The sequence below is a fragment of the Andrographis paniculata genome, unplaced genomic scaffold (assembly GCF_009805555.1).
Source record: "Andrographis paniculata isolate CXL003 unplaced genomic scaffold, ASM980555v1 Contig43END, whole genome shotgun sequence".
NCBI lineage: Eukaryota > Viridiplantae > Streptophyta > Magnoliopsida > Lamiales > Acanthaceae > Andrographis > Andrographis paniculata.
In genome coordinates, this window is record NW_026137577.1 from 1,923,005 (window position 1) to 1,938,411 (window position 15,407).

General features: G+C 27.4%; 1 protein-coding gene across 1 annotated transcript; it reads left to right on the plus strand.

Moving 5' to 3' along the window:
• The first annotated feature begins 4,635 nt into the window (after nt 1–4,635).
• Nucleotides 4,636–9,052, plus strand: LOC127251276 (patatin-like protein 6). Its single transcript, XM_051274913.1, has 3 exons — nt 4,636–5,931; nt 7,222–7,492; nt 8,818–9,052. Exons 1-2 carry the CDS (start codon nt 4,807–4,809, stop codon nt 7,471–7,473), a joined length of 1,377 nt encoding a protein of 458 aa, XP_051130870.1. The 5' UTR covers nt 4,636–4,806; the 3' UTR covers nt 7,474–7,492; nt 8,818–9,052.
• Nucleotides 9,053–15,407: the final 6,355 nt, after the last annotated feature.

The following is a 15,407-nucleotide window of genomic DNA, read 5'->3' on the forward strand; positions in this document are numbered from 1 at the left end:
GTTAATTAAATTAATTTATATTTACTAAATATATTTTGATTTAATAAATTTTCATCTAAAATAAAAAAATATCAATTAAAGTGAAACATTAAAAATAAACAAGGTGTTAATTAAAATGGGACGAAGGAAATACAATATATAAAAGTGATGATCATATTCTCTAAAAAAAATATTACTCCATCCGTTTCACCAGAATTGACACTATTTTTATTTTTGTCTATCTGTCTCGTAACAATTGACACATTTTTATTTTTGGTAAAAATTATTAAATCAAAATATATTTAACAAATATAAATAAATTATTTACATAACATGTAACATCATAAATAACGTAGGACCACTCAAAACCCCTTTATTTCTACATCTCTCTACTCAAAAAAATAAATATTTTTATCTATATATCTTTTATAAAATTGATTTATGTTAATTATAAATAAACAAAAATATTTTTTTATTTACTTGTATTATAGAAAATTTTATTCTCTATAAAATGATATCCATATTGCATATATTTTTTAATTATTATATAATTTTTTTAAATATTTAAACATATATTTTAATTTTTTTAATCATATATATTAAATTTACTTTTATAATATAAATATTATTATTAACTAATTAAACATCATCCCTTAAATATTGTGTCCCGGTTTCAATTCCGGTGGGACGGAGGGAGTATTTCACATTTTTTGAGATTTTAAATATAAATAATGAGCTCACATATATATAAATGCTAATTAATTACTCTCTCAATCACTTAACAAATTATTTATTTTTTTATTTTGGTTCATCTCATAGCAAAATATTAATTTTTTTTAATAACTGTATTATCTACCTAATATAAAAATACTTTTACAACTTACAATATAATCCATCTGTCTCATATATGATGTCATGTTACTTTACTGTAGGCATAATAACTTAGGAATTAAATAATTAGTAATTAATTAAAAATTTAGTAGTGAAAATAATTATGTATATAATAAAAAATAATTATAGATTAAGATAAAAATAATTAATTAGTCTAATTAAAATTAAAAAATTTACAATAAAAAATTTAAAATAAGATTAAAATGTATAATTTTTTTTTTTCAAGTGACAAAATAATTTGGACATACAAGAATAGGAAGGTAGACAAGATAAATGAGACGGAATGAGTATTACATAAATGTCATTATATTTATATTATACAATACTAATAAAATTATTTTAATATTTTCTATTTTATTTATATTATATATAACAATATAATACTAATATACATAAACTCTGTGCAAAAAGGAAGCATAATAATATGTTTATATAATTATATTTTCATTTTCTAAAATATTTATTCGTAATGACATATTTTTATTTGAAATATTATATTTGAAAATTTAATAAAACATTTTATAAAAAAATAAAATTTGATACTATATATATTTTTTAAAAATATATTGTTTATGAATAATATAAAAAATTCAAAAAATATGTGTGTTTATTTTGTGTTTTGTTTGAATTATGAAAAAATTGTCCCAATAATATAGAAAATAACATTGTATTGAATATTGAATTTTTATGAAAATAAATAAATAAATATTATATTATACTCAATGGTGTGTGTGAGTGTGTTTTTATTATTACGTGGTTTGGCGTTTTGGTATTCGTTTGAATAATAATTAGATACGATTATTTATGAGATAATAAAATTTTTATTGAATAATATATAAAGTTGAATAGTTTGAAATTGAAGCCAAACTCGAAAAAAATACTCCATTCGTTCACACAATAAGTATACATTTACTTTTGGCGGAGTTTAAAAAATAATAGTATTTTAATTATAGTGAGTAGGTAAAAGTAGTGTAATGACATTTTTGCCCTTACTTTTTGATATAAAAGTAATGATGTGATATAAAGTAAGGATATTTGTGGAAAAAAATGAGGTATTTAATGAAATGATTACTTTGTAATTGGACGTCCCAAAATAGAAATATGTATACTTTGTAGCTGGATGAAGGGAGTATACCTTTGCAGGTTACTATTTGGCTTTAGAAATACACTGTTTATTATCGTGTCAAATTTGTGTCAATTCGTATGCATAAACAAATCGAAAATTTTGACTCAAGTCTAATTATTTCGTATCGAATTATCGTATCGTATCCGATTTTGCTAGCTCTACTTTTAACGACCAACATCCGGGATTTCCCCGGAATTCTTCAATTTGCTGGCTTTCCATAGTCAGTAATTTAAAGTCTTCCGAAGCTAAGGACCATCGTATGCCGACCTTCGGCAAGATCTTTTGGAATATTTTCCGGAACCTTAAACTGACTTTCGTCATCTTCTCGTTTAATCAACGGCGCAATACCAAAAATCGTACGAGGATTTGGAACCTCACAAAATTTTGATTTCAACAATACATAAATGTATTTGTTTATTGCATAAAAAAAAAAAAAAAATTCGAATGTGTATCGTATGATGTAATATTTTAAAAAAATAAAGATGTGAGAGAATAAATAATGCAACTAGAATCTAAATCGTAACCAAACACACCTTTGATTCTTAATTATTATTATCATTGTTATTACTTCTTTTCTTCCCGGATAAATTATTCACGTTACTGTTACAATAGATAGAAAAGTTTAGATAAAGTACAGCTAACAAATAATTAAAAAATATTAGTAAAAATAATTATAAATTAAAATTAAAATAATTAAATAATTTAATTAAAATTTAAAAAATTATAAATTATTATTATAGATGATCTATTTAGCCTATGCTTTAGATTGTCTTTATTTTACTAATTTGGACTCAAATTCTATTAATTATCATTGCCATTGTTGTATAAAATAATTCAATGCTATATTTTGAAATTTTTATTTAATTTGTTACTAAATTATTTTTATACAATTAATTTGTTAATTCAACTAATTGGAACCACTCAACACTATTTCCAATAACTATTCACTTCTTACCATTTTCATTAAAATATTTAAATATATTTTTGTATCAAATTTATGTAACTATGAACAAATATGATTATATTTTGTTACTCAACCTTTATTCAACAAAAGACTATAAATATATAGATTAGGACATATATAATACTAATAAAAATTTTATAATTTTAGAGTGAGCTTTGGATAAATCTCTGATCGAATTTAATAGTCTGCAAACTAAGTCCGACAAGAAAAATTATACTAGACTAACTGCGTGATATATGAAATTTGGAGGCGTCGGGGGTTTGTATTCTATTCGTTATAACAAAATAAGTTGTTCTTTTTATGTTTTTTATTTTATTTTTTATTTTCACACATTTTTTCAAAAAAATTAATACATACATATTTATTATTTTTATATTTCGTACACGTCCCCTGTACCTCACATCATTTTTTTTTTTTTCAATAATCTCACAAAACAAACATATTTAGAAATTGAAAATCAAATGGACTATTTTTATTTGGTTATATCTAAAGTAATATTCCATCCGTTTCGGGATATTTTATTTAAGGTAATGTGGTTAAATTAATTAATAATAGTGAGTTATGCTATTATTTTATTATATTTTTATATGAATAGTATTGTTAGTAATTTTAAAATAAGATGTAATATATATAATTAAAATAAATTTAAAATATATGTTTAAATATTTTAAATATTATATCTCAATAAAATATATGTAATATGAATATCATTGGGTAGAAAATAAAATTTAAACAATATAAATAAATAAAAAATATTTATTTATCAATAATTAATATAAATTAATTTTATAAAAAATGTGAAGTTTTTAATAAAGATTAAAACATGTGTTTATCAAGGAGGAGATATAAATAAAGGAGTTTCAAGTGCATTCTACATTATGTATGATTTTATATATTATAAAATTAATTAAATTAATTTATATTTATTAAATATATTTAAATTTAGTAAACTAAAAAAAAGAAAATAGAAACAATTGTAATAGCACAAAGTACTCCAAATACCAAAATACATTAATTTTTACAAAAATATTTATTTATTTTATATTAAAGTAAAAACATCAAAACTATTTTATGTGTTTTTATTATTTAATAAAATAATATTATATTTTAATTTACTATAAAAAATTTTAAAAATACTATCTCCATAATTTAAATCTATACTCATTTTTTTTTTGAATTTTCATAAAAAAATATTTTCATTTTTTTTAAATAAAAAATTATTACACTTATATATATATATATTTTTACTATAAAAATAAATAGTAATAATTATTATTTATTTTTATTAAAACATTTGTCCGATCAAATGAACACGTGCGGAGTACAAAACTAAAATAAAAATGACAACCTAAAATGAATCAGCTTGAACATACGCGGTTGTGTTCTTTTTGATATGCAAATTTTTTTTTTGTTTAAATTTAAATATATATATATCCTTATTTAAAAAAATAAATAAATAAAACAATTATTGAATATTATCCTATTTATAAAAATATTGTAGAAATAATGGGAAAAAAAAAAAAAAATAATGAAAACTGACCAAACATCCCTTAAGGTTGAATTAGTGATTAGTATTAGCGGCGTGATTTGCTTCTCTCTCTCTTTCCCACGCCCTTTTTGTCACATTATTATATTTTATATTTTATATTTATATATATACCCCTTTTCTTTATTTAATTATACATTCAGATGTATTTACACATTCATATTTCATAATCAATCCTTCCTTCTTCCTTCCTCCCATCCGCCATTGATAGCCGGCGCTCCTCTTCTTCAATTTCTCCGCCCGCCGGCAAACAAACCATATATAAATGACGTGAGGACAATTTTTCTCAGAAGATCAACAATGGCGTGCATCGATACAGTCAATTCCATGCTCAATTTGCAGGAGCCGAGCATTGAAACCGATAAATTGAGCTACGAAATCTTCTCCATTCTCGAAAGCAAGTTCCTGTTCGGCTACGATGATCGCAAGCTTTGGGTTCCAACGCCAATCACCGAACCCCTCCAACCGAAGAACGGATTAGTAACCGCCGCCGGCGTCGGCGTCGGAGATGTGAAGAATCAGCGGGGGAAAATCTGCATCCTCAGCGTCGACGGCGGCGGGATGAGGAGCATCATGTCGGGTAAAACGCTGTCGTATTTGGAAACTGCCTTGAAGAAGAAGTCGGGGAATCCTGACGCGAGAATCGCCGATTATTTCGACGTCGCCGCCGGCACCGGCACCGGCGGTATATTCACGGCAATGCTATTCGCCGCGAATGATCAGAACCGTCCGATTTTCCCGGCGGAGGACACGTGGAAGTTTCTCGTGGCGGAAGGGAAAAAGAACCGCCGATCCAAGGGCGGTTTTCTCGGCCGGTTTTTCGGCGGCGGCGGCGGCGATGGTGGTGGTGGTTCGGCCGGGTCGAGTCTGGAGAAGGCGGTCAAGGCGGCGTTCGTGGACAAAAAAACCGGCCGGTTCTTGACGTTGAAGAACACGCTGAAACCGGTTTTGATCCCCTGCTACGACCTTACCAGTACGGCGGCGTTTCTGTTTTCACGCGCCGCCGCTCTGGAAAGCGACAGCTATGATTTCAATCTCTGGGAGGTCTGCCTCGCGACGTCAGCCGAGCCGGGGGTGTCGCCACCGGTTCGGATGAAGTCGGTGGACGGTTCGACGCGGTGCGTCGGCGTCGACGGAAGTCTGGCGATGAGCAACCCGACGGCGGCGGCGATCACCCACGTTTTGCACAACAAGCAGGAGTTTCCGTTCGTGAGGGGCGTGGAGGACATTCTGGTCCTTTCCGTCGGCGGCGGCGGTCAGCTGACGGAAGGCGCGTTTGACTTCGACCAGGTCAGAAAATGGAAGGCCAAGGATTGGGCGCGGCCGTTGTCTCGGATCTCCGGCGACGGCGCGGCGGAGTTGGTCGACCACGCGGTGGCGATGGCGTTCGGCCACAGCCGGAGCAGCAATTACGTCCGAATCCAGGTACAAAACCCCTCCAATTAAGGCAATAATCTTTCATTATCAAATCTCGATTTTCCATAACTATGCAGTAAACCTGTTCGACCAAATGTCCCTTCCAAATTTAGGGTTTAAAAACAGGCTGTGGGATGGGGATTGGGGAACGTGCACAGGTGGGCTTTTGGTAGCATGCAATTAAATTCTGAATTGTATCTTTTCTTCGGGAATAGAAAACCAAAAAAATTGGGTGTAACAGAGCCAAAATTGCCAACCAGCAGTTCGACATTGACATGGTTTGCCGTGACTCTGTACTGCTGTCTGTCTCTGTGTGTGTGCAGTAGTAATTCCCGTTGCCATTGCCAACACCCCTCTTTTTACTGTACTACACCATTGATGATCATTTTGTCCTTTCTCTGCAATTTTCTGGTAAAAAATTGATACCTGGTTTTAAATGCAATGTTTGTCTGTAGGCTGTAGCTCACCACCAAATTGCTTACCAATTTCACTTCCTATTATTAATTTTCTTGACCATTACTAGGGTTAAAAAAACACAAATTTCTGTGTATCCAACTTGCAATCTTTACCCATGGGAAATGCTAATATTATGATTGGCTATGAGACATACACATAAGTAGGAATTTGATGCTTAGCTGTAGAGATGGGGACATGAGGAGGTAAAAGAAAAATGGAGTTTCCTCAAGAACCAATATTATTAATGTGCATTTTTAGGATCTAACACAACCTGGATAGGACCAGAATGGGTCTCAGTTTATTTGCAAATTTTCTTGAGAACTTGAAGAAGACAGGAATGGCGTGGGGTTTGGCATCCTTTGTTTCATGTATTGTCTTGTCTATCATTCAATAGTAGTTGCTTGCTTACTCTGTTGGGACATCATAGTACTGCCTTGTCTTATGGCCCTGAATGTCCCTTCTTTATATGATCTCGAATTCTCTGTTTACTTCTATTTTTGTGGCGAGATTTACACTTGGGATCAAAATTTGATAGGAATGGATCGGCCTTTTGCTAAAGCAGTAGTGTTTATTGTTTACTAACACGTTTCTTTTGTCCGTGTGGTCACCGATTTTCTTGGTTGTTAGCTCATTGTGTGAAATCGCCATTGTAGTTATTCGATATGGAATTACTGTGGTTAAAACCATTGTAGTTTGATTTTGAGTTGGGCCGTCTTATCCCTTTCACTTATGATGCTCTCTCAGCTTTAATTGATCGGGTCGTGCCTTAGAACGCTCTTTCCTGAACTTCAATGATTATTTTTACGCTCTTACAGTTGACTAACCGGATGTCCTGAACCACAGGCAAACAGTCCAAGCTTTGGCCAACATGGGGCGAATGTCGATTCAGACCCCATGCTAGCTGGAATGGCGGATGAAATGCTGAAACAGAAAAATGTCGAATCAGTCCTCTTCAGCGGGAAGAGGATCACCGAGCAAACCAACATGGAGAAACTAGACTGGTTTGCCGAGCAGCTCGTTCTTGAGCACCAAATGCGCAGCTCCCGGATTGCCCCCACTGTTGCATTCAAGCAGCCCTCATTCGCCATGCCGTAAAAGTCTTATTACGAAAAAGGTACACTCCCTATAACTACACAACTCTTTTTGGCCTTAAAATGTTGACACTTTTTATTACACTATATATGCTTTCTTTATCACTTGCATAATTGGATTCATAATTGTTTTAGAGATCATTAATCAGTAGAAAATGAAGTCGAAGAAAGATATATTGGATTTGTCTTGTTCCTCCTCCTCCCGTGGGTTTTGTCTTGTCATTATCTACCTATTTCAGACACAATAAAATCTCTCAACAACCTCGGCCCCTCGCCCGGGCCGGTTGTTGCAGAAGTACTATTACACGTAGTACCCCGTGTATTTTTCTAGTGGCTCAACTTCATCCCCTACTAGGTCGGGTGCCTTTCATAAGCTCTAACCATTTTGCCCCACCACACCGACACCGATTCTTGTTCTAGTTGTCATTTAGATGAGGCGTAGCATTTCAAGGGTCTTCGAGTAACCGATGAATTTGTAGCTCTTGGACTTTAAAATTCTTATGATTAGTCATTTCTTACTAAGTTTTTACACTATCATCAAATCTATCTAACTATTATTTTTTTTTCTTTTAATAGTTGATCGTGAGTACTTAAATTTTTTATCTAATTGTTAGTTCTTACCATCTATTAGAAACTTTCGACATCTATGAAATTATGTGTCCTAAAGAGACATGTGGAGAATGCGATATTTTATGAGAAAAAATATTTTGGTTTGATATATATATTTTAGAAATTATTGTAAATTTTTTAAAAAGTATCTACGTAAACAGATCCGAGCCTGTATATTTTGTTTGATAGATGGATCAGCTTTAGAATCTCTTGCCTTTGCTGGGACAGGGTAAGCATTAGGTTGCCGTAATAACCGGAGTCGTAAATGCTCGTGGGGTTCGATAAATTTACCGATAATTGCGAGCTTTTGAGAAAAAAAAAAAAGAAAGAAAGAAAACATCATCGTACGATGCCAATGTTGAGGAGAACATTAGGCAAATGTGTTTTAAGTTTGGTAAATGTTTGGGTATGTTTTGTTGGTCAAAAGTTGTGAAAAGAAGATAGTTTAAAATGGGTATGACGTTTCTTTGTGTTTTTTTACAGACATTGATATTTGATAGCTTGAGAGACAGCATAAATGGGGAAAAAGTAAAAAAAGTGGAAAACAAATAATGAATTTACTTTTAGAGAGAGAGAGAGAGAGAAGGCAAATAAATGATTAAAGCATGCAAATGTTGTCTACTGTCTGATGTTGTTTGTCCCACAAAACATTTTTTTTGGTTCCAATTCTTGAATTTCTTGACTACTCATCACTTTTGGTCCACATTATTTATTTTAATTTTGTTTTATTTTATTGCAGTGTTGATTGGGAAGATGGGAAGTGTTGAAAGCAAAACCCCTAAAGAGGGCATGAAAGTAGTATTTATATAATATATATATAAATATGATGGTGGTAGAATTTAGATTTTTGTTGAGAAATAGAAATTTATTTTATATATGGAAGTAGGTTTGAGTTGGGATTCTTTGGTGGTGAAAAATATATGGTGTATTCTCTTTTTAATTAAAAAAAAAAAAAAGAACATTGATCGAAAAAAGCTTCTATACATTTGTTTGTATGAAGTAATATATATACCTCTTGCATCTTGTTAATACTCCTGTAATAATATATTCATTTATTATTTGCATTATTTACTTAATATTTTATTATTCTCTCCATCTTAGATAAGATTGAGGTGTATTAGTAAAAATAATTTAAGATTAAGATTAAGATAATTAAAAATTTTTAAAATTTTAAATTTTAAAATAGAGAAAAAATCAATTTTGGTCACAATATAATTACAATTAATCAATTTTGGTCCCAATATAAAAAATTCATCAATTTTGGTCTCAATATAACCAAAATTTATCAATTTGTGCCCCAATATAAAAAACTCATCAATTTTGGTCCCAATATAAACAATTTCAATCAATTTTTGTCCCATTATAAACAATTTTTATCAATTTTGGTCCCACTGTTAAAAAACTAACGGAAATTGCTAACGTGGACATGATGGAGATGACGTGGTAGTTGACATGGAAAGTACACGGCCATGTACAATTATACACGGCCACGTTGTTACATGGCCATGTATATTTCAATGTATAATTATACATGGCCATGTTGTTACACGACCATGTACAATTATACACGGCCATGTTGTTACAGGGCCATGTATATTTCAGTGTATAATTACACATGGTCATGTTGTTACACGGCCATGTACAATTATACACGGCCATGTTGTTACATGACCATGTATATTTCAGTGTATAATAATACATGATCATGTTGTTACACGGCCATGTATAATTCTACACGGCCGTGTATCTTTCTGTTTCAGTCTAAAATTTTAATTTTTTGTTATATTTTTAATTTTTTTTTGAATTTAGAATAGTTGATATAGTTAAAATGGAAAATAATAATAATAATAATCATAATATAATTAATTTATATCAATTTTAGTTCAAATATAAGTATTTATCGAGTATGTTCTTTTGGAAGATTTTGTCTAAGATTCTACTATTTAGCAAAAAAATTTTTATTACAAACATCCAATTAATGTATTGAAATTTTTTATACAAATATTACTCCATCGGTCCACTTTGAAAGTATATATTTGTTTTTTTTTTTTTGTGTGAATATTAATTATTATATCAAAACGTAATAAAATCAAGAGAAAGTGACAAAAATATTTTTATTAATGTGTTATAATGTAAATATAATAACATTCATATAAAAAATTATACAAATATAAAGAAATTTTTAATGTTAAGTACTAAGTGGACGAAGGGAATATTATATTAGTATTATAAAATACTAATAAAAATATTTTTGTCTTTATTTGTAATACATAATTAATATTTAAAAATCAATATATAAAAATAAATGAATAATTAGTTACGGGACCGAGAGAAGTATATAATATTATATTGACAGTACATGAAACATAAATCATCTAACACGAGTATAAATAAGGATGACAATGGATTATGGATCTATCCGATAAAAAAAATAGGAATGACAATGAAATCCATACACTAGACTCCAAACTTAACTATACTCGGATCCAACTTGAGGTATATCCGATGGATCCAACAGATTCAAAAAGATTTTTATAATTTTTAAAAATTTAACTTAAAACTTATATATTTTATTCAAAAATATTATAATAAAATAATAAAAATTAAATTAAACAAACTCAATATTTTTTTTTTAAAAAAATATAATCATATTTTTAGAAATTAGTATTTTTGTCCTTAAATATCATTGAAATATTATTAATCTATTAATTGGGTCTAGGTACGAAAGTTTGCTTTTAGACCTTGGATCCGACTCAAGCCCGAGTAGGATACACAATATTCAACTGATCTGATACTTAAATAACTGTACTTTGACCCCACAAAAATAGGTTAGGTCCGAGTCTCATTGGACTCATTGTCATCCTTAGTTATAAAAAATATTTATATTATATTAACAGTTTGTAGCAAATATAAATAAAATATTTTGTCGAACTTACTAGTATATTTGTATTAAAAATAGTAATATTTGTGTAATTATTATAATAATAATAATAATAATAATAATAATAATAAAATAAAGATAATTTTACTGAGATAATTATTTATGATAACAAAACTATTATTTTGAACGAAAAAAATACTCTCTCAATTTAGGAAAATTAGCTCATTTAGGCTCGGACACACAAATTAAGAAAAATAAATATTTATTGAAAAAGTAGAAAAAGTAAAAATTTAGTTGAATATATTTTTGTTAATTAGTAATTAAAGAGAATGAAATAAAGTTTGTGGTGTTTGTTGTAAATAAGTATTGAATGAAGGATAATAATTAAATAGTACTCCATCCGTCCCAGATACCATGTCCACGCACTACAAGAAAAAATCATTTTTGTAACAAAATTTTTTTGTCTTTAAATCTAATTTTTCCGTTACTAATGACATTAGAGACGGAATTAGAAACGGAATTACGTTAGCTACGTGAACTTTAGGGACGAAATTCCGTTACAAATATATTATTTTTTTGTAGTGACGTTGCCGTTTCTGTCCGTCCACATACCATGTCACTTTTCTTTTTTGAAAAATGATTAGACACTTAATCTTATTTTAAACTTTTTAATTTTATTTTTTAAAATTTTTTAATTAAACTAATTAGTTATCTTAATCTTAATTTATAATTATTTATATTATAGGATAATTATTTTCACTAATACATTCTTAATTATCTACTAATTACACCCCTCCTAAAATACCGTGTCTACAGTATAGCAGACACTGTATCTGGGACGGAGTGAGTAACTTTTTGACTTTTTCAAATATAGTAATAGAATAAATTTAACAGACAAACAAAAAAGAATAAATTTGACGGATTGAGAAAACAGTAAACAAAACTATTGAATTAGTACAAATAAATATTACACATATAACATGTCAACTGATAATACGTAATAGTAGTTCATATAAGATAACGTTAATTAAAGTAATGTGTTGTCACTTTAAATGCTGATTAAGACTAATTGATATCTGTATAATTCTCATACTTATACTCTATTTATATAAATATTTCAAAATAAAATAAATCTTTGGATTTGTTTTTTTTTTTTAATTAAAAAATAAAGTATTAATTTAAATACTCCCTCCGTGAAAGTTACCATTTTTTATTTTAGTCCGTCCCAAAACAAAGTTACCATTTTTTAATTTAGTAATTGTACTACCTACCTAACATAATAAATAACCTTTCAACTTACATTATATTACACAAATGCCATTACTTTTATATTACACCATACTAATAGGAGTATTTTTGTCCTTTTAACTACAATCCAATATAATACTAATATTTAAAAATCTATGTGCAAAAAAACAAATGTCACCCTTCTTATGAGATGAAGGGAGTATATAATTTTCAATAAAAATTTATTATTATTATTATTATTATTATGTTTGATTTTAGAAAATATGTCAATAATATAAAATAATATTTCGTATTAAATTATTGAATTTTTTATAAGTATATATAATATATATTATATATTGTGTGTATGTGTATATATTAATATTTTGGCAAAATTGCTCATAACTCCCTTGTAGTTTCGAAACTCAGCGTTAATTCCCCCTCTACTTTAAAAATTGCATGACGTCCCCTTATACTTTAAAAAATGTTGCATGAAACTACTTTGTGGTTTCGAAACTCAGCATAAATCCCCATTTTTACTTTAAAAAATTGCATGACGCTCACTTATACTTTAAAAAATATTGCATAAAACTCCCTTGCCATGCAAAATATATAGATAGGAAATCATCTTCTTATCACACGAGGAAAGTTTTATTATAGTGGGGTTTCATGCAACATTTTTAAAAGTATAAGGGGTACCATGCAATTTTTAAAGTATAGGGAGATTTTACGCTGAATTTCGAAACCATAGGGAAGTTATAAACAATTTTACCTAATATTTATATATATATATATAATAATAATATTAATCGATTTTTTTTTTTTTTTTTGATAGATGAACATATATCCTTCTTATTTATTTATTTATATTTGTATTTACATATTATGTGGTGATGAAGGTAGTGAGTCTAACAAGCTATATTTATGATCTCTTCTAATATATTTGGGGTTTATATGTTTTTAATTTTTTTTTTTAAAATTTTATTTAATATTAAATACGATAAATTGTGTTTGTTTTTGTATGTTAGCATCAATATATCGTATATCTCTAGTGTAAATTTTTTTATAAAATTTGTATACATTAGCTTTGTTAGAATATGAAACTGAAATTGAAATTTTCTATTCAATCATAAGAATACGTACATATTTATAGTGATATATAAATCGTCTAAATAAGACAAGAATTTTACGAATCTCTTAAATAAGATAACTATCATAAATATAATATATTGTTCCTAAATATATATTAACAAGCTTTATTCATCAAACTCTCATTTTCAATTGTAATTTCCCAAAAATAATAATAAATAATAAAAAATATATTTTATAAAAGTCAAAAAGTAAAAAAAAATAAAAATCAAATTATCATTATAAAATATAAAAAAGTCAAAATAATTAATTTAAAATAATATATTTTTTATTTTAATACAATTTTCTATACCACACCAAAAACCAATTTATCTTAAAACGTTAGGTGAACGAAACCATTAAAAATATATATCATTTATATTTTATTAGAAATTTATGTATCTTGTACAACTTTTGTAATTATGAGAAAATATATTGTTAATATAAAAAATAAAATTTTATATTGAATTATTCTCATTTTCGAATGTATAGAATATATATTATATTTTTTTGTAAATATATATATATATTTCTTCTGTACTCTAATTTTATGAATATTATATTTTTTTATATTATTAATAAAAAAATGTGTTAATTTTTATGAATGAACAAAATCCTTATATGTTTGATTAAAAAACAAAGTGTTTACTTGGGAGATTTCAATTTTACTATTTTAAAATTTTTTTTCCTCAAAAAAAAATCAAAAAATATTTATTTTTTATTTATTATATTAAACTAAAATTTAATTTTACATTCAAAACATTACATCAATACATATTTATATCACATCAAACAATTATTTTAATTCAATTTTTTTACTATTCAAAATAAAAATCAAAATCCCACAAATAAATACATTTAAATTTGAACCTATAAAAAACACTTTCTAGTTTTCATCACATCATTTAAAAAAATATTTTAAAGCTAAATATTATCAACTTATTTGTCTAATAATTTTATTATTTTCGATTTTAATTTAATTATAACTCATGCTACATTAAATATTTGGGATAGCTCATAGCTACCACATTGTTAGGACAGATCAGCATCATAGGGTGTGTTTATTTAGGGTTTTGGATTTTGAGTTGGGATTTTAAGTAAAAATTTTGAATTTGAATAGTTGTATAATGTGATATAAATATGTGTTGATGCGATGTTTTAAATGTAAAATTGATTTTTAATATAATATAAAAAATAAGTGTTTGATTTGATATTTTTCGAGAGAAAAATTATGATAAATAGTATATTTAAAATCCAATCCTCCAAACAAAGACACCCATATATGTTGATTGGAACCAAATCAACATAATATATCGATTTTTCTAATCTAACATATGCTAAACAAGCAAATGTCGCACACTCCCTCCGTCCCAAAAGTATAGTCTTATTGTGTTGGACACGAGATTTAAGGAATATTAATATTATATTGATAGTTGGTAAAAAGTAAGGATAAATGACTTTTTTGCCCTTGTGAATATATTAGTGTAAAAAGTAGTGGCAATTGTATAATAATAATGAAAAAAATAGAGATAGTTTTATGGTGATATGATTATTTATGAAAATGAGACTATTGTTTTGAAACAGACAAAAATAGTAAACAAAACTATTATATTATGACGAAAAGAGTATTATATTTAATACAAGCTGTGTTATATCAAAATATTTATATTATACTAAAACTTTAAACACTTATTTTAAGTTTTTGTGGATTTTAAAAAGTTTTTTCACTATTGAATTAATTTTTTTTCTTAAAAAAATCAAATCAAACATTTTTTCCCAATCCCGTATATCATGTCTATTTTATAGTACATATCGAGATCTAAAAATAGTATAATTAGTAAAAAATTAAGAATATATTAGTGAAAATAATTATCGTATAATAAAAATAATTATAAATTAAAATTAAAATAACTAATTATTCTAATTAAAATTAAAAAATTATAAATTTAAAAATCTAAAATGAGATTAACGTGTAATATTTTTCCAAAAAAGAAAATGACAATAAATAAGACGGACGTAAATAAAAAAAATAGACACGATAAATATGACGAATGAAATAACTTATTATTTATAACATACTAAACTATATTGTA

What these genes read in the sequence shown, in the direction of transcription:
- LOC127251276 (XM_051274913.1), top strand. Translation starts at nt 4,807, where the DNA reads ATGGCGTGCATCGATACAGTCAATTCCATGCTCAATTTGCAGGAGCCG. An exon ending in GCAATTACGTCCGAATCCAG is followed by an intron (nt 5,932 to 7,221) that starts GTACAAAACCCC and finishes CCTGAACCACAG; the next exon opens with GCAAACAGTCCAAGCTTTGG.